This window comes from Eubalaena glacialis, chromosome 6, assembly GCF_028564815.1.
Source record: "Eubalaena glacialis isolate mEubGla1 chromosome 6, mEubGla1.1.hap2.+ XY, whole genome shotgun sequence".
Lineage (NCBI taxonomy): Eukaryota > Metazoa > Chordata > Mammalia > Artiodactyla > Balaenidae > Eubalaena > Eubalaena glacialis.
The window spans coordinates 92,222,493-92,248,396 of record NC_083721.1 but is presented as its reverse complement, the minus strand read 5'-3'; the positions used below and the strand labels follow the sequence as shown (position 1 = coordinate 92,248,396).

The 25,904-nt window shown below is 34.1% G+C and overlaps 1 protein-coding gene across 5 annotated transcripts in view; it reads left to right on the top strand.

Moving 5' to 3' along the window:
- The window catches only part of NAALADL2 (N-acetylated alpha-linked acidic dipeptidase like 2), a 1,520,504-nt gene that overhangs the window by 1,283,892 nt on the left and 210,708 nt on the right, over positions 1-25,904 (top strand). For all 5 annotated transcript variants that reach the window (XM_061193412.1, XM_061193413.1, XM_061193411.1 and 2 more), the window contains one exon: positions 20,000-20,095. In XM_061193412.1, coding sequence (XP_061049395.1) covers positions 20,000-20,095 — 96 coding nt within the window. The remainder of the gene's footprint in view (positions 1-19,999; positions 20,096-25,904) is intronic.

Here is a 25,904-nt window from a genome sequence, read left to right as displayed (position 1 = left end):
GGAGCTGCTCTGGTTTCTCCACAATTGAACCTACATTGGGTTTAGTATTTGACACACATGCACAAAAGGTTTTAAACTATTAATAAGAGTAATAGAATGAATGGCAAAATTTCAGTTAGGCTAATGTCCAGGTTTAATTTCTCTGGGTGTTTTCATCCAGATTATGGAACATGAGGTCATGACTATAAAGGTAATCTCTTCCTATTTCTAGCAAAAGGACTTTGAAGGACTACAGTAGCTCTCCCAGGATTTGGATAATGTATTTGTTTTTTCTTAACCTGATGTTTAGATTCTTTTGCCCTTAACTTTAAGACCTTTAAGTCCCTCATTTCTTTCACAGTTGATTAAATACAGCCCTGAGAAAAGCACTGACTGACTGTCTAACAGAAAACTTTTCAGGAGGCTAACAGGCTCTTACCTCCAAGAAATGCTGTTGTTAAATTGACTTGAGACCTTACCAGAGAGACCGGGTTTTACTAAGGACCATATTAAAGTTTGGATTCTTCATTATTGAGAAAACTTCTCTCCCTCCAAGATCTGCAAATACCAGTTTTTCTTTTTCTATCTTGCAACTTGTTTTTTGTATGCCCTGAATTCTCAGTGATGCACAGAATGTTGATTGTGTTACGATGCCACTGGCTGCCGTACCTTACCCCCATGTGTAGTCAGTATGCACCAGTAGAGCTGAACCAGTTATATCTGAAATAAGTTAGTAGAGTTGATAAATAGCTGCTGCTCTGAGCCCTGTGTGTGCCTTTCCCTCATCCATAGTGGCTCCTCCTGGAGCCTTCTCCAGCACTCCAGCTGAATGACTATGAAATTTATAATCACCTATTGGTTCATGTGATACTTAAGAGAACTGCCTGTCTCTCAGAAGAAAAGAGACAAGCTGAAGGGAACAGAGCACTCAGCTAAACATTCAGTGACTTGAGGTTATGGTATTGCCTCCTTTACCTCATGGTTATTTAAACTTCATACGAAAATGGAGACCACATCTCTAGTGCCTAACTTAGTCAGTATAAGGATCTAAAATATTTGGGGGAGTTTTAGTTTCATATATTCTACCTAAAAAATTAAAATATGATAGAATAGTGCATGAATTTAAAATTACTGAAGAAGAGATGAATTTACAGGCTAAGAGAAGTTCAGGGCAAGGAAAGATTTTAAATTACAATGTTACACACAGATGTGTCTTTTATTCGTATATGAAATGTATACAAGGTGAACATGCATTTCATTTTTTCTTACCTGTAAAGACTCTCAAAAATGTATAAGTCAATACTATACTCTATTATAATTTATAGGCAGTGTATTTTATAGTGGACAAGAGAACAGATACTACCTGGGTTCATTTCCCAGCTCTACTGCTTGGGCAAGATACTTAAACTCCCTCTGTCTCAGTTTCTTTGTCTATAAAGTGGGATAATGGTAGTATCTACTTGATAGGGATTTTATGAGAACTAGTTGAACTAATATTTGCTGTGTGCTTTACTAGGATTAGATATTATTCATAATACATAAAGCATCTTTTTCAATGCATATTATAGAACTCAAGTATTGACATAATTTCCTGTATTTTACAGTAACTATCTATAGATTTTTTTTCACTTTGGGTAAAATCTAGGTATAAACGTATATCTTCTGCTTACCAGTGATTCTCAGGGGAGTGTAATACCACCACATCCTGCCTTAATACTTTAGCCACACAGAGCACGCATGCCGGAATCTTTGAAACAATCAAGATGTTTAATATTTATTTTTAAATGGTACTTGGTTTAAAAATGTTTAGGAACTCTGGCTTAAATTATAAGTCCTCTTTCATGATCAGATTATATTCAAGCGTTGAGGGTGTTATGACCTTCTGCTAAGTAGTAGTTAGCATATATATTGAAAATTCTGGTAAGCTTCCTACCAATCAGGAAATCTGTATTACCCTGACATTTTGCTGTATAGGTATTAGTTCTGTAAAAAAGCGTTTCAGGTAAGTAGTTTAATTGTTTTTATTGTTCTGAAGTTGTGAAAGTGCCTACTAAGCTTCTTAGGCTGTATATTATTGAAGTAGTAGAACTGTGTAGTCAGATACAGTGTCGTAAATATAAGTGCATGTTTAAGACTCAATTGACCAAAGCTGAAATTTCAGTTCTGACACAAGGTACTCAAAAATGGAAAAATTGAATAAATGCACTGAAAATCAACCTTTTTAATCTCTAAAACTCACGTGATGAAAGGGCCTAAAGGATTTAATCAGTACTTCTCAGATTAAAAATTTTTTTAGGACAAATGATATTAATCATAAAATAAAAATGTTGAGACTGATATAGAGTGCCAACTTTACGTTTATTAATTAAGTATATTAAGACAAAACAAGTAAAAAATAAAGACTGCCATTTACTTTCAACTCATTTCATGAAAAGAAAAGTGATTTAATATTAAAAGAGAGTTGAATGAACACAAATTTAGAAAAAATACAGCTTTTTAATTAAAATATAATTTTACGAAAAAAATTAACTTTCTGCAGTGGTATTATTTGTCCCATTTGTTATGGACTGGACTACAACACCACTCTATGAACTAGCATTAATGATCATAGAATTAGCTGAGAGTGAGTGAATTAAAACCCTGGCAATGAATAAATGTGTTTCCTTTGGCAAATTTCTTCATCCTTCTCAGCCTCAGATTCCTTCATCTGAAAATTGGAGACAGTAATACCTGCTATATGGATTAACAGTTCTGTGCTTTATTCTGAGGTTTACATATATTAATTCATCAAATCATTATAACGACAATATGAGTGGTAAAATTATTATACTCATTTTGCAGATGAGAAAGCTGAGGCACAGAAAATTTAATTAACTTGCCATATACCTAGTATTCAATAAATATTAAATATTCAATAATATTCATTAGTATTATTTATGATGTATAAATTTGTATTTCTTACAGAAGGATTCTTGTTTTTTTTAACATCTTTATTGGAGTATAATTGCTCTAAAATGGTGTGTTACTTTCTGCTGTATAACAAAGTGAATCAGCTATACATGTACATATATCCCCATATATCCTCCATCTTGCGTCTCCCTCCCATCCTCCCTATACTACCCCTCTAGGTGGACAAAAAGCACCCAGCTGATCTCCCTGTGCTATGTGACTGCTTGCTACTAGCTATCTATTTTACATTAGGTAGTATATATAAGTCCATGCCACTTTCTCACTTCGTCCCAGCTTACACTTCCCCTCCCTGTGTCCTCAAGTCCATTCTCTACATCTGCATCTTTCTTCCTGTCCTGCTCCTAGGTTCTTCAAAACCATTTTTTTTTTTTTTTTAGATTCCATACGTATGTGTTAGCATACAGTATTTGTTTTTCTCTTTCTGATTTACTTCACTCTGTATGGCAGACTCTAGGTCCACCGACCTCACTACAAATAACTCAGTTTTGTTTCTTTTTATGGCTGAGTAATATTCCATTGTATATATGTGCCACATCTTCTTAAACCATTCATCTGTGTATGGACACTTAGGTTACTGCCATGTCCTGGCTATTGTAAATACAGCTGCAATGAACATTGGGGTACATGACTCTTTTTGAATTATGGTTTTCTCAGGGAATATGTATATGCCCAGCAGTGGGATTGCTGGTATGTATGGTAGTTCTATTTTTAGTATTTTAAGGAACCTCCATACTGTTCTCCATACTGGCTATATTAATTTACATTCCCACCAACAGTGCAAGAGGGTTCCATTTTCTCCACACCCTCTCCAGCATTTATTGTTTGTAGATTTTTTGATGATGGCCATTCTGACTGGTGATACCTCACTGTAGTTTTGATTTGCATTTCTCTAATGATTAGTGATGTTGAACATCCTTTCATGTGTTTGTTGGCGATCTGTATATCTTCTTTGGAAAAATGTCTATTTAGGTCTTCTGCCCATTTTTGGATTGGATTGTTTGTTTTTTTGATATTGTGCTGCATGAACTGCTTGTAAATTTTGAAGATTAATCCTTTGTCAGTTGCTTCATTTGCAAATATTTTCTCCCATTCTGAGGGTTGTCTTTTCGTCTTGTTTATGGTTTCCTTTGCTGTACAAAAGCTTTTAAGTTTCATTAGGTCCCATTGCTTTATTTTTGTTTTCATTTCCATTTCTCTAGGAGATGGGTCAAAAAGGATCTTGCTGAGATTTATGTCATAGAGTGTTCTGCCTATGTTTTCCTCTAAGAGTTTGAGAGTGTCTGGCCTTACATTTAGGTCTTTAATCCATTTTGAGTTTATTTTTGTGTATGGTGTTAGGGAGTGTTCTAATTTCATTATTTTACATGTAACTGCCCAGTTTTCCCAGCACCACTTATTGAAGAGCCTGTCTTTTCTCCATTGTATATTCTTGCCTCCTTTATCAAAGATAAAGTGACCATATGTGCGTGGGTTCATCTCTGGGCTTTCTATCCTGTTCCATTGATCTATATTTCTGTGTTTGTGACAGTACCTATACTGTCTTGATGACTGTAGCTTTGTAGTATAGTCTGAAGTCCGGGAGCCTGATTCCTTCAGCTCCGTTTTTTTCTCAATATTGCTTTCACTATTCTGTGTCTTTTGTGTTTCCATACAAATTGTGAAAATTTGTGTTCTACTTCTGTGAAAAATGCCAGTGGTAGTTTGATAGGGATTGCATTGAATCTGTAGATTGCTTTGGGTAGTATAGTCATTTTCACAATGTGGATTCTTCAATCCAAGAACATGGTATATCTCTCCATCTGTTTGTATCATCTTTAATTTCTTTCATCAGTGTCTTATAGTTTTCTGCATACAGGTCTTTTGTCTCCTTAGGTAGGTTTATTCCTAGGTATTTTATTCTTTTTGTTGCAATGGTAAATGAGAGTGTTTCCTTAATTTCTCTTTCAGATTATTCATTATTAGTGTATAGGAAAGCAAGATATTTCTGTGCATTAATTTTGTGTCCTGCTACTTTACCAAATTCATTGATTAGCCCTAGGAGTTTTCTGGTAGCATCTTTAGGATTCTCTATGTATACAATCATGTCATCTGCAAACAATGACAGCTTTACTTCTTCTTTCCGATTTGGATTCCTTTTATTTCTTTTTCTTCTCTGATGGCTGTGGCTAAAACTTCCAAAGCTATGTTGAATAATAGCAGTGAGAGTGGGCAACCTTGTCTTGTTCCTGATCTTAGAGGAAATGGTATCAGTTTTTCAACATTGAGAATGATGTTGCCTCTGGGTTTGTCATAAATGGCCTTTAATATGTTGAGGTACGTTCCCTCTATGCCTACTTTCTGAAGGGTTTTTATCATAAATTGGTGTTGAATTTTGTCAAAAGATTTTTCTGAATCTATTCAGATGATCATATGGTTTTTCTCCTTGAATTTGTTAATATGGTGTATCACATTGATTGATTTGCATATACTGAAGAATCCTTGCATTACTGGAATAAACCCCACTTGATCATGGCGTGTGATCCTTTTAATGTGCCGTTGGATTCTGTTTGTTAGTATTTTGTTGAGGATTTTTGCATCTATGTTCATCAGTGATATTAGACTGTAGTTTTCTTTCTTTGTGACATCATTGTCTGGTTTTGGTATCAGGGTGATAGTGGCCTCGTAGAATGTGTTTGGGAGTGTTCCTCCCTCTGCTATATTTTGGAAGAGTTTGAGAAGGATAGGTGTTAGCTCTTCTCTAAATGTTTGATAGAATTCGCCTGTGAAGCCATCTGGTCCTGGGCTTTTGTTTGTTGGAAGATTTTTAATCACAGTCTCAATTTCAGTGCTTGTGTTTGGTCTGTTTATATTTTCTATTTCTTCCTGGTTCAGTCTCAGAAGGTTGTGCTTTTCTAAGAATTTGTCCATTTCTTCCAGGTTGTCCATTTTATTGGCATATAGTTGCTTGTAGTAATCTCTCATAATCCTTTGCATTTCTGCCGTGTCAGTTGTTAGTGCTCCTTTTTCATTTCTAATTCTATTGATTTGAGACTTCTGCCTTTTTTTCTTGATGAGTCTGGCTAATGGTTTATCAATTTTGTTTATCTTCTCAAAGACCCAGCTTTTAGTTTTATTGATCTTTGCTATCATTTCCTTCATTTCTTTTTCATTTATTTCTGATCTGATTTCTTTCCTTCTGTTAACTTTGGGGTTTTTTTGTTATTCTTTCTCTAATTGCTTTAGGTATAAGGTTACATTGTTTATTTGAGATTTTTCTTGTTCCTTGAGGTAGGATTGTATTCCTAAAAACTTCCCTCTTAGAACTGCTTTTGCTGCATCCCATAAGTTTTGGGTCGTCATATTTTCATTGTCATTTGTTTCTAGGTAGTTTTTGATTTCCTCTTTGATTTCTTCAGTGATCTCTTGGTTATTTAGTAGTGTACTGTTTAGCCTCCATGTGTTTTTATTTTTTACAGATATTTTTCCTATAATTGTTATCTAATCTCATAGCATTGTGGTTGGAAAAGATACTTGATGCAATTTCAGTTTTCTTAAATTAACCAAGGCTTGATTTGTGACCCAAGATATGCTCTATCCTGGAGAATTTTCCATGAGCACTTGAGAAGAAAGCGTATTCTTTTTTTTTTGGATGGAATGTCCTATAAACATCAATTAATTCCATCTTGTTTAATGTTTCATTGAAAGCTTGTGTTCCCTTATTTATTTTCATTTTGGATGATCTGTCCATTGGTGAAAGTAGGGTGTTAAAGTCCCCTACTGTGATTGTGTTACTGTTGATTTCCCCTTTTATGGCTGTTAGCATTTGCCTTATGTATTTTGTTGCTCCTATGTTGGGTGAATAAATATTTACAATTGTTTTATCTTCTTCTTGGATTGATCCCTTGATATTATGTAGTGTCCTTCTTTGTCTGTTGTAGTAGTCTTTATTTTAAAGTCTATTTTATCTGATATGAGAATTTCTACTCCAGCTTTCTTTTGATTTCCATTTACATGGAATATCTTTTCCATCCCCTCACTTTCAGTCTGTATGTGTCCCTAGGTGTGAAGTGGATCTCTTGTAGACAGCATATATATGGGTCTTGTTTTTGTATCCATTCAGCCAGTCTATATCTTTTGTTTGGAGCATTTAATCCATTTACATTTAAGGTAGTTATCGATATGTATGTTCCTATTTCCATTTTCTTAATTGTTTTGGGTTTGTTATTATAGGTCTTTTCCTTCTCTTGTGTTTCCTGCCTAGAGAAGTTCCTTTAGCATTTGATGTAAAGCTGGTTTGGTGGTGCTGAATTCTCTTAACTTTCGCTTGTCTGTAAAGGTTTTAATTTCTCCATCGAATCTGAATGAGATCCTTGCTGGGTAGAGTAATCTTGGTTGTATTTTTTTCCCTTTCATCACTTTACATATGTCCTGCCACTCCCTTCTGGCTTGCAGAGTTTCTTCTGAAAGATCAGCTGTTAACCTTATGGGGATTCTCTTTTATGTCATTTGTTGTTTTTCCCTTGCTGCTTTTAACATTTTTTCTCTGTATTTAATTTTTGATAGTTTGATTAATATGTGTCTTGGCATGTTTCTCCTTGCATTTAATCTGTATGGGACTGTCTGTGCTACCTGGACTTGACTATTTCCTTTCCCATATTAAGGGAGTTTTAGCCTATAATCTCTTGAAATATTTTCTCAGTCCCTTTCTTTTTCTCTTCTTCTTCTGGGACCCCTATAATTCGAATGTTGGTGTGTTTAATGTTGTTCCAGAGGTCTCTGAGACTGTCCTCAATTCTTCTCATTCTTTTTTGTTTATTCTGCTCTGAGGTAGTTATTTCCACTATTTTATCTTCCAGGTCGCTTATCCGTTCTTCTGTCTCATTTATTCTGCTATTGATTCCTTCTAGAGAATTTTTAATTTCATTTATTGTGTTGTTCATCATTTTTTGTTTGCTCTTTAGTTCTTCTAGGTCCTTGTTAAACTTTTCTTGTATTTTCTCCATTCTATTTCCAAGATTTTGGATCATCTTTACTGTCATTACACAGAATTCTTTTTCAGGTAGACTGCTCTTTTCCTCTTCATTTGTTTGGTCTCGTGGGTTTTTGCCCTGCTCCTTCATCTGTTGTGTTTTTCTCTGTCTTCTCATTTTGCTTAACTTACTGTGTTTGCGGTCTCCTTTTCGCAGGCTGCAGGTTTGTAGTTCCCATTTTTTTTGGTGTCTGCCCCCAGTGGCTAAGGTTGGTTCAGTGAGTTGTGTAGGCTTCCTGGTGGAGGGGACTGGTGCCTATGTTCTGGTGGATGAGGCTGGATCTTTTCTTTTTGGTGGGCAGAACCACACCCAGTGGTTGTTTTGGGGTGTCTGTGACCTAATTATGATTTTAGGCAGCCTCTCTGCTAATGGTTGTGATTGTGTTCCTGTCTTGCCAGTTGTTTGGCATAGGGTTTCTAGCACTGTAGCTTGCTGGTCGTTGAGGGGAGCTGGGTCTTAGCACTGATATGGAGGTCTCTGGGAGAGCTTTCACTATTTGATGACGTGGAGCCGGGAGATCTCTGGTGTACCAATGTCCTGAACTCAGCTCTCCTACCTCAGAGACACAGGCCTGACACCTGGCCAGAGCACTTAGACCCTGTCAGCCACATGGCTTGCAAAGGAGAAATCATCTCAGGAGTGTTGCTTTGCCAAAGATCACTCAGCAAGGGATGGTGAGTGTCCCTGGCCAGGCAAACTTGCATCATTGTTTGTCCCGTTATGAAGATAGGCTGCCTGAAATGGCCTCAGCAAAGCTGCCACCTGAGTACATCATTAGTAGAAAGGGTCGATGGGCAGTGGCAGTCACCAGACAGGCACAGCAAAGAAGACCAGAAGGATTCTTTATTTACCATAGACAAACATATATTGTATATTTATTACATAAATAGTATATATAATATAAAATATTTGTATCTTTTAGTGTAATAAACATATATTCATAATACATAACTAGTAAATATTTGTATTTTAAATTATTGTATTATGCAATACTTACACATTTATTATATTTACTCAGATTAATTAATAAGAACATTGTTATTATTATTGCTATTGTTATTAAAGTACCTATTACTGACATATTTTTAATATCTGTATTCATTTATATTATCCTGAATGCCAACATGAGTTTTCTGGAGCAGAGATCAGACTTATTATTATTTACAGCAGTAACATCACTGATTCCTTACATCCCATTCTCTTCCCCTTCTGAGGCAATAAGAGCCAGATAGACAGGCTTGCATGCTATAACAAAGTACAAGAACCCTGAAAATATGAATTTATAAGTTTATGTGTATGTTGTTTCCCTCCCCTCCTAAGAGAGGGAAAGAAGCTTCCTTTCCCTAAGGTAAATAAATTCTCCTTAGAAAGGGAAGGGGATGGTGGGATTCTTCCCCATTGGAATGTAATATTACATATGTAGTGTTATGAATGTAATGTAATGGTATGTTTCCAGGGTTCTGGGTTTTATCCCCTTTAAAGAGTAAACACAGATTTACCTCCAGAAAGGTAAATCTCTTCAGGTTTCTCTTATTATTCAGTCATCATTTAACTTCCAAGGCTTGTTATTTAATACAGGTTCCAGTAAAATTTGCTCATAAAATCTTAGCCATGCAGATATACATGAGGATTTCCTTTCTGACAGTACAGTACATAGTTGGCACTCAGTAAATGATAGCTACCAAAATCACTATTATTGAATTCACTGTTCTCTAGATAGACTTTGTTTTAGTCTCTTAGTATTCCTCCTACATACCAAAAGCTTTAAAGTTTTATTTTAATTTGCAGTTTCAGGAGAATTAAAGATGAGGATATTATGTATAAACATGTTCATTTTATAAGTCCTTGAAATTTCTGATATTATTTAGTAATTGACACTTGTTGAATTAATAAAATGTTATTTTTGAGACTATACATGCCCTATTCCTCCCTTTCCTGTGGATACTAAGAAAGACTTCATTAATTTCACTAACAAAAAGCCACTTCTATGTAATACACATTTAGCTTAGCCTTGGAAAGTGTAGAGACAAGAAAGGGAAATGAAAGAATTTTTCTGTGACTATGTTCACTCAACAAGTACCATAAAACAACTGGACAAGCAGTGATTTATGTGTGGAATTTTATCATGGATTTTTAAACCTTAAAACGATCTCTATTGTATCCAATTTAGTTTTACACTAAACTGGGCACTCATTTTTGTCTTGCAATTTCTATAGTATCCTCTTTAATGTCTAGCACTGACTGCTAATCTGGCTTGATTTTCGCATTTGAGATGCAGGATTATGGAATGTGAGTAGCAGCAGATTGGAGATGAAGATCTGAATTCCAATCCAGGTTGTACCACCTAGTAGCAGAATCTATCTAGTTAGATAATCTCTGAATCTCAGTACTTATTCATAAAATGAGGGTAATGATAACACCACTTTTCTGATCTTAAACAACTGTGGCTATCAAAAAATAATGTATATCAAAGCAACACAGAAAACTTTAAAACATGGAATATATTTGTAAGAAATCATGGGGGTAAGAAGACAACAGCCAAAATTTTAATGATTGTAAATAGCTGTGTAGGAGATGATACAAAAATTACCAACATGATCAATACCTCAGATCCTACTAAAATGATAAATAGGTGATATTATGAACAATTTTATAACAATATATTTCATAATTTAGATGAAATAGACAAATTATTTGAAAACCAGAACTTACCAAAACTTACACTAGAAGAAGAGAAAGAAAAATCTCTGTGGGATGATAGTAATGTCCCTTATCTAGGAAAGTTGTTTTCCTTTAAGATATAATTTATACACAATAAAATGCACAAATATTATGTGTTAAGTTAGATAGGTTTTGACAATTTTATACCTATGTAAACACCTTCCAAACCAGACCACTCCTTGAATTTGTAGCTAATCCACAACTACTACTTAATTAGAACAGTTTCAATGTGTGCCTCACCTCAGGGTTATTTTACAAATGTATAATCCTTCAATTTTATGGTTATTCTTGAAAAGAGGAGAAGCAAGAATAAAGTCTGAATTAGAATTGAATCTTGAGGTCTGTTACTAGCAATAACCTTCCCAGGCGTTAGCATAGGAAGCCCATTGAAGACATGAAGATAGTAATTGTAGTGTGGTGGTCCCCAAAACAGTATGTCACCTGGAACCTGTGGATGGGACCTTATATGGGGAAAGAGTCTGTGCGGGTGTAATTAAATTATGGATTTGAGATAAAATCATCCTGAATTATCTGGGTGGGCTTTCAATCCAATGACAAGTATCTCTATCACAGACAGAAGACACACAGAAGACAAGACCATTTAAAGACAGAGGCAGAGATATGAGTTACGCAGCCACAGTCAAAAAGCTAGAAGAGGCTAGGAAGGAATCGCCCCTAAAGTCTCAGGGAATGAATACAGTGGTGCAGGGCCACTGGTGATAAATACGCACAACGAAGAGCCTGTAGGCAGTCAGTTGCTGGTTTCAGAAAAAGGCTGCTAATTTCTCATCTTTCTGTTTTATAAGCTGATACTTTATTATATTTATTTACTTATTTTTTTGGAAATATGTACTACAGGGCATCACAGCTACAGAGAACTCTGTTTAGGAGTGAATAGAAAAATACAACAATAAATAGTTATATTTATTTTTTCCTTCCTAATGTGAAACTATGCTGCATTGGTCCCTTGCACAGTGTTAGCAAGTGTCAGCAAGTTGATTGCTCCTCCCTCTTCTTTTGCTGGAAACAAACAAACAAAAAACAAAAGAATTCTCATGGAAGTTTAAGGGATAGAATGTAAAAAGAGATGAGTTATCTCTTATAACTCATCTGTAAAGTTAATAACAACTCTTTATAGAGTTAATGTTATGAGACCCTAGAAGTTGCGGGGCTGATAAGTGGGACTTTGGATCAGTCATTTTTTGTCACCTTGTTAATACAACCTTTGCAGGGTTCCTCCCCCTGAGCCTGCTCTTTGTGCTGGATTGTCACGTGTTATTCTTCTATCCATAATGGCAGCACAGATATGGAAGCATTAGCAAACACTACTCATTGGTTTTACCATATGGAATAATTAATGTTTATTAAGAAAGCTTAATAAGCCATATCTATGCACTTAATCTTAATTATTTACCGTCAAAATATTATTTACCATTGAAATATAAGTAAACTAAAGGCATTTATTATAACAATGCCTTAATTTGTGAAATACTCTGATAAGAGCATCTTTTACTGTTTGGTTCTTTGTTGTTGTACCTTAGTTTTCCCTGCCTCCTGATCTGTCTAGAATGTGTGATGTGAAAAACAAAACAAAATAAAACATAAGCATACACTATTTAACTAGTGATGCACAGTTTGTATTTATTAATAGGTAAGACAGGCGCACATTCAATGATTAAGGGAGAAAAGAAGGCAAAATAAGTAAAACTGATTAGCTTGAAGAAAGTCTAAAATATGAAGACTTGGTCCTATAAAAGTATTGTGTTGACCTGTAAGAACTTCAAGACCAAAAATAAATCATGAATTCAATGGAATAATTCACAAAGGCTAATATTACAATTATTATTCCCATCTCAAAAGTACTTTACAAGAAAAGGCAAAATGTTTAAGAAACACACACACAGAGCTAATTTTTAGTGTTGGTTTTCTAATAAATATTTTTTGACTTTGTAAAAATTATTTAATCTGAATTTTCCATGTTTTGCTTTGTATATTTGGGTTGAATTAAGATTCCTAATATCTTATCCAGGTCTCAAATTAGGATGCTAAATCAATATGAATAGAACTATGAAGGTGCCTTGAATATTTTCAATAAAGCCAATGCTATGGACCATCCTAGAACTTGAAAAAAATAATTGAAATGAAAAACATGAGTGAATTCAGAAAATAATGTCCTGATGTTGTTCTATATTTGGCCCTTGGATTGTTACACTTCTATTTAGACTCCACATCATCTCAGGTCTGTTTTACTTTGAATAGTGATGAGAATGTTATGTTTCAAAAATTGTGGCTCTAATTACCTTTTTCCTCAGCCCAGCGTGTCATGAATGTCAGTGCCATTCAAATCTTGCAAGTGTTTTAATTTCATATATTAAATTTAAGTATTGATGTGTATCTTCTCTGATTCCAGGAAGGAGAATATTGCAATGAAGGAAGTGCACATGGGACTTTTTAGTTTCAATTTTATTTAGTTTAAGCGGGGAGTCTTTGATTATATCCTTTAAACTGTGCATAGTGTTTATGCCACTTAGACAGTAGACTAGGACTTGGAGAGAATTGGAACAAGAGGTGAGGGAAATCTTTTCCTCCTTAAATGCAAAAGCACAGAATCTCAGGCTATGAGAAACTTTGGCAGTGAGGAGGAGGTGTGTGGCATAGGAATGAAAGTGTGGGCTGTGGAGTCAGAGAGACTTGGGTTTAAATCTAGCTCTACCACTTACTTATGGTATGATCTTGAGCTACTGTCTGAAATTCATTGGTTGTCAGTTCCCCCATTGGTAAAGACAGGGTAATAATAGTTTCCACCTTAAAAGTAAGTGTGTGGATTAAATTAGGTGATATGTGTAGAGTGCTTAGCCTAGTATTGGTATATGGAAAAGGCAATTATTATCCTATTCATTCCAGGTCATGCTCATTGGGTGCCAACTGTATAAAAGAAAGTGCATGCAGACTGTTTTTGTCTAGTTCAGCACCCACTAAACCCACATGGACTAAATATTTTAAACGGTTATTTCTGGAAAAAAATGCAAAGGGTATATTTTAGTATGGTAGTGAGTTAAAGTTTAGTCAACTCAATCCAGTTTAGAGCTGAATTACACATAACCTTTGTTTTTGTTTTTGTGTTTTTTCCTTTCTTCACCTCTGTCTACATACTAACCTTGTCCACCATATTTTTAGCCTGCCCTCATTTCATCCTTTTTCACCAATGGCTCATCTACTTACAACTCTGATTTCTGGGTAACTTTAGTGAGCTTTGAATTCCTTTCCTTTAAGACTGTGATCTATTTATTTCCCCCAAATTTTCTGGTATTTTTTAAATCTCTTTTTATCTTCTGGATGCTTTCTCTTATATTAAAAATATATCCACATTAATCCAGTCTAAAACACAACAAATAAACTCTTTCTCGATTCTTTTACTCTCTGTAGTTAATGATCAATTTTTCTAACTTCTCAGCCTAGTCTTAATTTCTAGAGAGAATAATGTAGTTCATAGTTGATGTTTCCTTTCTTCTCTTCAGTTTTATTCTCTCAACTGACTGCATTGTCTCCTGCACTCATGAATCCACAGAGACTCCTCCAACAAAGAACACCAAGAATCTCTGAAATGCTACTTCTGATGAATAATTTTTATCTTATCGTATTTCTTCACTTCCTTTGAAGCATTGATTATTTATTCCCGAACAGTCTTTACCTTTTTGACTCTCATGAAATCACACTCACCTGGTTATCTTTACATTTCTCTGATGATTCCATCTATAATGTCGTTGTGGGTTTTATTTTTATTCTCCCACTCAAATATCAGTGCCATTCAGAGAACTTGTTGTTATTCAGAGCATCATCTGTGCTATACTCAGTATACTTCTAAGTCTGCATGTAGTCCTCTTTTACATTTTAACTACCATGTACATGCTTTTCAAATTATTGTTATATCTTTAGTCTAGAATTTAGTCTTTAACCAAATTGGTGTTGAATGACATCCCTCATTTTCTGGGATAACATCACATGGATGTCCCACAAACACATCACCTCCAATTTTATCACTCATTTTATCAAATCTAGAAATACTTGCAATCTTGACCCCTTTTTAAGGTTTCTAACTCCAGCTAATTACTAAGTAGTACCAATTTTATCTCAAACATTTATCAAACACATCTCCTCCTCTCTGTTTCTACTACCACTGTCCTGACTTCTCACTCTTTCTCACTGTATTACTGCAATAGTCTTCTGTCTATACTTCCTGTTTCCATCGTTTCTCTTTTAAATTTATTCCCCACATATGCATCAATGTGTGCTATCCTGAATACACACTTGAAAATATCACTTGCTCTGTTCAAAACCCTCCAAGGACTTCCTATCACCTACAGAAATGGTTTTCAAACTTTATTTTAACAACTGTAGATTTTAAAAGAAAAATTTCACATAGAGTTTAATATACAAATAAATATTTTTAGTAATTTAAATTTCAAAACTCTGACTCTTGATTATATAGAAAAGCAATTCCTAGCAAGTGTGATAAAAATCAAACACCATCCAGTACTAGTGTAGTCCTTTCCTCCTTACTGAGCATTTTATATGCTTTGTTATTTTGCTTGATCCTGACATGAGCTCTCTGGTGTTAGAAGGGCAAGTATATTTACATTTCAGCTTTATGGAGGATGATATTAAGCTTGAGAGATTAATGACTTACTCAAGGTTGCCTGGCAGTCTTAGACTAATTTAATAAGAAAAGAGTCTCAAGTCTTAAAAAGCTCATGGTATAGTGATAAAAAAAGAAATATAACAAAAATGTAATAAATAGTGAGTAAAAAACAAACACAAGGTGATATGGAAAGACTGACAAGAGAACTATGAATTCTGATGGGTTGGTGAGGATCGAGGAAAACAGTTATAGAAAGAAGCCTGATAAACAGATAAAGAAAAAAACATTCCAGGCAGAAGAAGAAATGGCACAAAGGGACAGAGATAGTGAAGGTAAGGATGAATTCAAGGTTTGGTGAATAGACTGCTGTGACTGAAGCAGTAGCTATATGAAAATAGTGCAAATAAGTTTATGGGAAAGAAAGACTTGTTTAAAGGTGAAAGAAGATAGGTTGGGACTTGTTTGTGAAATATACTAATGAGTTTGGACTTTCCTCTACAGACAATAAGGACCATAGTTTGGGTGAAAGTAATGAGTAACTGGACTATGGCAACAAATAAGAACTTGTAGAGAATTGTCTAAACATATAGATTAGAAAGAAATTGGCTAGTGTAGTTCTGTGGTACTAAGGGTGCAAGAAATGGGAGTCAAGAATGACATAAAATTTCACATTTGGGTAAAATGTAGGTATTATGCTATTATCCAAGGTAAGAAATGAAGGTGACAATGGGGGAACACATGCTCATGATTTGCAACATGAGTTGATGTGTCTGAAAGCTCTTGTAGGCAAAAAATGATGAACTAAAAACAGGAACTAAACTAGAGATAAGGACTTGGGAATTATCAATCTGAATTTGGTCATTGAAGCCAGAAAAGTAGACCAAACCACCTAGGGAGACTGTGATAAGGAGAAGATTGGGTAGACCACCTAGAAACAATAAAGGCTCAAAAAGGAAAAGAGAATTCAGTTATAGGTAGAAAATAATATATAAATGGAGAACCAACAGAGTCAAATCATGGACTTTAGGAAAAAGAGTTGAAAGAAGAAAGGTGTGCTAAATGTTGTTAAATGTTACAGAAAGGACAAGTAAGTTTAGAGACTGGGGAGACACACTGAATTTTAAACTAGATCCTGGATAGACTTTTCTTATCAATATCACTTCTTCTGTGATATTCTTACTATGATCTCCATGTGACATACATACAATATTAAGTTCTGCATATCTTAACTTACTCTTTCATTTCAGTCTATCAATGAATTGTTCTAAACGAAAGTGCTCTCTAAATGGTTAGTGGTGTTTTACTTGCCTCTGTTCATCAACAGGTGGGAGCCATTATCAAACAGCTATCACTCATAGTTAATCTGATAGCAGTGAAAATCTTTTACAAAGCATATATTCTTCTTTTTAATCTTTTCATTATTTTTTATGTCAGGATATATAAATGCCTGTTCATAAATGATGATTATTATATTGAAAAGGAATGGTAGTGTCTTAATATTTTCAAAGACATTGATGTTAGATCTATTATCGTCCAAATCGCATTAGATTAAGTTCCATGAGATTAAGGACAGCATCCTGCATTTAGTGTAGGACCTGGCATACAGTAAGTGTCAAATGCATATTTTTTAAATGTTTAAAAAAATGAGGCACTAGAAACAAAGAATGGTATGAAAGAGATAGGTGAAGGAACCAGAAAGAGAAGGAAATTATATTAGAGAATAAGGCACATATGGATAATTTAAATTAATATGTTCTGTTTTTGAATAATTGAAAGTTCAATAAAAACCTCATTAATTATAACTCCCAATTTCTATTCTTATGGGATCATTCATTTTGAGGCTCGCTGATATTTTACTTTTGCACTATTTATGAAGTTTTGTTTTGCTAAGTATACTAAACAGATAAAATTATTTCAAGTTTATTTACAACTACTCATGGGGCAAACTTTTTAAGAACTTCAAGCTTAATTATTAAATGAAAATGAATGCTGCAAATTGTCCATGTCATACTTTCACTAAAGTCAATTCAGAGATACCTCTATGCAAATTGTACACTGTTTCTCCCAGGATCATAGATAGAGTCTTTGGATTTCCTTTAGTTCAGCATCATACTGTAATCACTACCCCATCATTACCACCCTCACCATCATTATTATGATATATATTGTTTTTAGCAATATCATCAATGTTATTAACATAGTGTCTCCTATGTAGCAGGACTGGACTGTTCACAACACCTCTGTGAAATATATGTTATTCTCCAAGTTTCTTAGATGCTGTAACTAATCCTTTGGAGATTAAGATGCTTAATATGGCACAACTGTTAAGTGGCAAAACCAAAATTTTAACCTATTTCTATGTTGACTGCCCAAAATACCTCCACAAAACCCTGTTGATAAAATTAAGTGTATTAGACCTATTTCAGTAAAGAAGAATACCACCTTGACTGAGTGTATTAGTTTCCTAGGGCTGCCATAACAAAGCACAACAGATTGAGTGACTTAAACAACAGACATGTATTGTCTTAACAGTTCAGGGTGTTATCAGGGTTGGTTTTTCCTGAGGTCTGTGACAGAGAATCAGTTCCAAGCCTCTTGACCAGTTTCTGGTGATTTTGAGGCAATCTTTTGAGTTCTTTGGCTTGCAGACACATCGCTCCAATCTGTGCCTTCATGTTTGAATGCTTTTCTCCCTGTGTACAAATTTGTCTCTAAATTTCCTCTTTTTATAAGGACACCAGTCACATTGTACTAGGGACCAACTCTATTCCAGTATGACCTCATTCTAACTTAGTTATTTATGCAGTGACCTATTTCCAAATAAGATCACATTCTGAGGTACTAAAGGCTAGGATTTCACATATGAATTATTCAACCCATAGCACTGAGTCTTAGCAGTCTCTCAAAATGGGGAGAAATTAGGAAAGGGCATTTATGATATTTTAGGCCTTGGCTGTGTGGTTTTATGGCAGGTCTTAAAAACTGGAATACTGGTTGGAACTGGGCAGTTTCTAAAATTACTTTTAGATTGATGGGTAAAATGAGGAGAGGAACATAAACAAGTTTTGACAAATAAGCGTTAGTCTTGATAGGTAAGCTATTTGGTTGATTCATGGTCTTATTATCGAAAAGTGCATTTATGCTGGAGCAAACAGCTAAATTACTTCATTTTTTAAATCGCAGTATTGTTCAAAATAGGGAGTTAAGAGTCTGCTTGATCACAGAATTATTTAATATATAAAGACTTACAATTATGTTGGTTTCATTCCTCATGTGTATGACTTCTGAGTCTATCAACTACATCATCCTAACTTTCTTTCCCACTATTGATATATCCCAACGTAGTCTGTTCTGCTGTTGGATTACTCTAATAAATAGTTCTAATAGAATTCAAATTAAATTTGTTATCCTGTGTGGTCATTGTTGGTGTAGACTTGATTTAATCTATCTTTCCCACGATAGTTTTTGAAAAATTTACCTATCTATATATCTACCATCTATTTTTCTTTCTTTCTATATACCTATCATCTGCATAAGTACATATATTCTGTCCCAATCTTATATTTTTTAAGATAAATAAGTTTAGTTACTTCAGGTTTTCAAATGAAAATTATATGTAGATAATAATTGTTTCATAGGATACTTATAATGTTGATAACTATAAGAACATTGTTTTAGGTATTGTCTTAGTCTATTTAAGCTGTTATAACAAAGTATCACAGACTGAGTGGCTTGTAAACAACAGAAATTTATTTCTCAAGTTCTGGTGGCTGGAAGTCCAAGATCAGGGTGCCAGCATGGTTAGGTGAGAGCCCTCCTCCAGGTTGCAGAATTCTTATTGTATCCTCACATAAGGGGCTAGGGAGCTCTGTGAGGTCTCTTTTATAAGGACGCTAATTCCAATTATGAAAACAAAGCCCTCATGACCTAATCACATCCCTAAGGCCCCACCTCCTAATACTGTTGCTTTGGAGGTTAGGATTTCAGCATATGAATTGGGGGGGGCATAAATATTCAGACCATAGCAGATAGCTGCCTTATCAGCATCCCGTGTCTTCTTGCATCCTGAAATTTATCTGCACCTGCAAGTACAGAATGATTAATTACAATATCTTGATTCATTTCAACCATCTTAACACTAAGGGTCTGATACAACGTTACTACTTTATTGGCAGCACATAAAGCCATGAGGTCATTCTACTCAAAACATATCCTACTATTGTTTTGAAGTAAATTTTGCAGTATTTAAAATATTATGTACCCTGTTGCCTAGACTTTTTTTTTTTATTAAAAACATTCCATTCTACCAGTCTTTAAGCATAAATTTTAATATATAAAATAGAGAAGGGGTTTTAGATATGGGTTTTACAGTCAAGGTATCTTACTCTACACTAAGTCTGCATTTGAAAAATAAAAGGATGAACTGCAAATAATGATCTCTTCTGAGTAAGAAAACATTCTTTGGTAAATACAAATAATGTCAAGTGTTATAGAAGTCTAATCATTTTAATTTATAAATATTTTGTGACTGGTTAATTATATCAGCAGAATGAAGTCCAACAATCAACAGAAACCTTACAGCAATTTAGAGTCATTTTGAATCTTTAAAGAAAATCCAATAAGCACTTGAAAAGCAAAATCAATGAAGAGTTTAGAATGTTTATTTTCTGGTTTTCCACAGGGTCCAAGTTTTCTCTCTGAAGGCTTTTTCCCTAAACATGCAACAAAAATTGAAGAAATGGATCCTTTTTTCAACCTTCACGAGACCATTACCAAGGTAGGAGAGGAATGCATTCATGAAAAGATTGAGAAAGTTTTGTTCTTTCTGTTAGTAGAAGGAGGAAAGGAAAATAACCAATCAAGAGAAATATATATATATATATATATATATATATATATATATATATATATATTCATTTGTAGAATATACTAGAAAGGATTTCAAGTACCTCCTATTCTTTTACTAAGGAGTAAATATGATAAGCAACTCAATCAAGATCATACAGACCAATAACTGATGATTTGTATTAAAAAATCAATTATTTTTTAATTGAAGTACAGTTGTGCAATATTTTGTACAAGTGTACAATAGTGATTCACAATTTTTAAAGGTTATACTCCATTTACGGTTATTATAAAATATCAGCTATATTCCTTGTGTTGTACAATATATCCTGGTAGCTTATTTTATACATAATAGTTGTACCTCTTACTCCCATGCCCTTTTATTTCTCCTCCCTGTCCCCTCTCCCCACTGGTAACCACTAGTTTGTTCTCTATATCTGTGAGCCTGCTTCTTTTTTGTTATAGTCACTAGTTTGTTGTGTTTTTTAGATTCCACATATAAGTGATATCATACAGTATTTGTCTGACTTATCTCACTTAGCATAATGCCCTCCAAGTCCATCCATGTTGATGCTGATGGCAAAATTTTATTCTTTTTTTATGGCTGAGTAGTATCCCATTGTATATATACCACCGAAATAAATTCTTAATAAAATTCTTAATCTGAAAGTAGACTTGTGGTATATTCTCAAGTATACTCCCTTTACTTTAGATTAAGGGCAATACAAAATGAGTCCTTGAATTTCTGTATCTTCAAAGTTTTGTTTTAATATTTAAGGTACATTGTTGTTTGTGGTACTTTATTGTAAAAAAAAAAATGGCTCTTTTTCTTAAAGAAAAAGTTAGACTGAATTTACAATAATTGCTTTTATTTGATGTTGCTCATACCTATTTTTATGGTATATACTTGGCTGTGAGTTTATAGAATGAAGAAAATTAAATCCTACAGTATGGAGCAAATAAGTTTAATGTTCTGAGATCATATGACATTATGTGAATTTTTACATTTACCAACAATTGATTTAACCAGTCATAACCAGTCTTTGGGGGATAGAGTTTGTAGAGAATATTGGCATTTCAGTACACTTAAAATAATACACATATTTATATATGCTTAGTTGAAAGATTGAGTCATTCTTAAATCTTAGTGAAATTTTACAAGGCTGTTTTTCTGCTTTAGAAAGAGGAATTGTGGTATAATAACTGAACTCAATGAGTGGCAATGGAATGAGCTCAGAATACAAAAACTAAAATTTTAGGTCTACCCTCGCATTTAAGAGATGTGTACGTTTATTTTTTTCTGAACTTTTAAGATAAAGAGTTTGGACCATATTTTACGTAAAATTCTCCTAAGCTCAAGATTTCTGAATTTTAACTACATTTATAGCTCTTTCCTTTCCAGTCTAATCTAGTTCCTTGATTTAGTTTTGAATATATCCATCCTCTGATCATTATTCATTCTTATTTGGATATAGTAAAATAGAAGTGGCCCCCAAATAATAACTCCTTAGCATTTAAAATCGTAACTGTACTCCTGATGTGCAAAGAAAGAGGGGGGGAGAGAGAGAGAGAGAGAGAGAGAGAGAGAGAGAGAGAGAGGGAGAGAGAGAGAAAGAAAGAAATACAAATCTGATACCTATATCTATATATATATATATACATATATATTTGAGTATATATATCTATATACATTTGGATGAGGATGTGTGTGTGTTTGTATGTATGTGTATGTATGTATATATTTGTTCAAATGTTATGGATACTTAGAGCCTAGGTTTATATACTTATTTTTAAGTAAAGCATTAGAGGATTTTTAGGGCAATGAAAGAATAATACTTTCTCCAATTTTTCTGCTTTTCTCTGTGGATCAAGAAATTCATGGATTTTTATAGAAGGGGCAGTTTGAGAACATATTGATATCAGGTATATAATGAGATGATAATGTGTAGCACATGAAATTTCCAGCCAGAGAAAATTCTAAGGTTTTGATTTTAGAGGTATAAACACTCACTGATTCTTGCTACATGAGGTCCCGGCCATCCTACAACTCCTGAGAGAATGTTGGGAAGCAAGGATGGATGGGTCAGAAGGGAGTAGGGGAGCATAGAACATGGCCTGACACATAAATATGAGATCAGTACTTAGTGTGAAACAGAAAATAAGAGACCATTTGAAAGAAGACACAAATTTATGCACAGATATTGGTACAAGTTCTACATGTATTTTCAAATATATTTCTTGTGTAAGCTGGTGTTTAACCCATTAAATGGATAGTGGAAAGAATTCTATGTGTATGAAAAATTAAAATCTAAAGTGCAGAAGCAGGTGTTCTATGACATTTTTTAATGATGACATATATTTACCTAATGTTGATACTGTTTCCCCAGTCATCACATTACCTGTGGTAACCACTCATGTTGTAGACTCAGGCCAAGGGAAGAAATTGTGCTTCAGAAGTTCAGTCTTATTTCACCAATATAGGAACTTGTGGAACCATAAAAAAAAAAAAAGTGTTTAATAGATACTTTGTTTTATTTTTTTATTTTTTTTTTAAACATTCTCACAAGAATTTGGGTCTTTTTTTTTTTTAATTATTTATTTATGGCTGTGTTGGGTCTTCATTTCTGTGCGAGGGCTTTCTCCAGCTGTGGCAAGCGGGGGCCACTCTTCATCGCGGTGCGCGGGCCTCTCACTGTCGTGGCCTCTCTTGTTGCGGAGCACAGGTTCCAGACGCGCAGGCTCAGTAGTTGTGGCTCACGGGCCCAGTTGCTCCGCGGCATGTGGGATCCTCCCAGACCAGGGCCCGAACCCGTGTCTCCTGCATTAGCAGGCAGATTCTCAACCACTGCGCCACCAGGGAAGCCTGATACTTTGTTTTACAATCAGAGTTTCTTTGATCAACAACAAAATGAAAGTATAAATATAGAGGGGTTGACCAGAGCACAAAACGAGGAAATATGGATTTTAGTTCTATCTTGACTCCCAACTTGTTATATTATTTAGTAGAACTTTATTTTCTACATCAAAAAGTGGTACAGTCATAATGGATTTCCTCACTAGGATTCTCTGAGATTGAAAAGATGGTGTGTACATTTTCTCTGGAAATGCAATATGTATATAATTGAGTATAATTATTGACACATTAAAGAATACTAGTGCTAATGTCTTCAAAATAGGCCCTTACTTGCATTTTCTACATTTAGCTTTTACTTTAAAGAAAAGAGAGGGAAAAAAAAACAACTTAGATATGAAAGCATATAACTAAATTAATTAATTAAATGCTGAGAATATAGTGATAAATTAACGTGTACAAATGGAGTATAAAATTTAATTTGTGAAGGGTTGAGGTCTTTAGAATATTTTGTTTCAGTAAGGATAATAGTGGTATTATCACAGTATATCACATGTTGATTATAATCCACATAGTAGTGTGATATTATAGAAATAGTGCTGGGTTTTGAATAGAAAGATATAGGTAGGTTTAAATTCTGTCACTGTCAATTATGAAAATGTTATGAAATATGAGGAACACTTCGTAAAATGATAAAGCACAGTTATTATTGCTATTATATCAATACTAAAACATTTTCAAGAAATCAGAAACAATGGAAATACTGAAGATACTATTCCTTATTTTCCCAATAAAAGTTTAAACTTGATACACAACACTATAACACAATCATATATTTAATGTTATCTAATTAAATACAAAAATATACATCTTATAGAAATGTTCATATAATACAATCTGTTGTTTTTTTCCAAATTAATAACTGCATTCTGGACCTTTGTTATATACCACAAATATAATTTATGTCAAATTAAATTACAATTTCAAAGCATTAAAGAGTTAATAATTTATCATTAGTGCTTTTCTGAATTAAAAATAAATTAAAAATAAATAAACCACACTCACACATGGGATGTGATCTGTGAGTTGAATCCTAGTAAGTAGTTTTCCAATGTTGTCCTGTAGTTCCTTTTTTAAAAAATAATGTTTTACAAAGTTTGAATTTATCTTAGCATTTGCCTTTTTGATATAAAGCATGAAACCTAAGAAAGTAATGAATAAGGCTCAATATTGATGCCAAAATGTGTAATTTATCATGGATTCAGGGACAGTCAGGTGGTACAGTATAAAGCTGCTGAAAGGTTGCACCTTACATCAATGTTGAAGATGTTTTCTTATCCTCTAAAATTACCTTAAAAAATAGCATTTGTTTTTTTAAATTATCATAGAGACCAAACTAATTCTTCCAAAGACTAAACATGAATGAAATACCAATATAAATCTTAGCTGCTTAATCCTTTAATAAATGAATAAAAATCACCATGGATTCATGTTTTGAAATAGGCTTATTTCTCCTTCTACACCTAGGAATTTTCTCATTATATTTCTAAATCACCAGCATTTAGCTCATAAATTGTTATTAGATATCTAAGCATTCTAGTAGCCTACTATAAGCCAAGGATGAAGCAAAACACTTGAAATAAAAAACAATTAACATACAGCAGTGGGTCCAAGGTAAGCAAATCAATTCAATATAACATACTAAAAGAGATGATAGTAATATGGACAACGTATGGGAGGGAAGAGGATGAAGATTTTACCTCTATGAGACTTGAAGAATTCACCAGAGAGGTGATGCTTGAGGAATTTAAGAATTTTAACTTTATCTTAATATCAGTGAATTTCCCTTGAGATTTCCTTAAAGAGTAGGTTGTTGGTAGTAGTGTGCAAGAAATGATGATGTGTAGTTTAGAAAAGAGAAGATAGATTTAAGAGATATTTCTAGCACTGGGATATGCACAGGATATATGATTTACTGGATATGGAACATGAAACAGAATGAATAGTAAAGAATCATTTGAATAGTTCTATCTTGGACAAAGTTGATATTATTGAATTAACTACATTAGGGGCTGGCCTGAAGAAAGTGGTAATGAGTTTGACGATGGATATGTAGAATTTTGTTTACTATAGGGCATCTAGGCAGATATGTCAAGGAAGCAGTTGGGTACATGAGGTTAGAGCTCAGGAAGAAGTAGGATCTAGAAATGCATTATCTGATATAATAACCACTAGTCACATGTGGATTTAAATTAAATTAAAAATTAAATTAGAATTTCATTTTCTCCATCTCATTAGCTACAATCAACATGCTTAGTAATCACATATGGGTAGTGACTACTGCACTGAATAGCATACGTTATGGAACATTTTCATCATCACTGATGATAAAGATGATGTTACCCTGACGGTATTCATGATGAGGACAAAAAGCAAAATGGAGAGGACAAACAACCCAGGGTAGAGTGTTTCATTGAATCTACAGGATGATGCTATTCTAAGAAGGAGAAATGTTCAAAAGCATATCCACACACCACCTTGCACCCATTAGGATGGCTAATATCAAAAGATAAAACATAACAAAGCAGAAAATAACAAGTGTTGGTGAGGATTTGGAGAAATTGGAACCCTCATGAACTGTTGGTGGGAATATAAAATAGTAGTGCTGCTGTGGAAAACGACATGGCAGTTCCTCAAAAACTTAAAAATAGAGTTACCACATGATCCACCAATTCCACTTCTGGGTATATACCCCAAAGAATTGAAAGTGGCATCTTGAAGAGATATTTGTACACCCATATTGATAGTAGCATTACTCACAATAGCTAAAATGTGGAAACAACCCAAGTGTCCATAGATGGATGAATGGATAAGCAAAATGTGGTGTGTA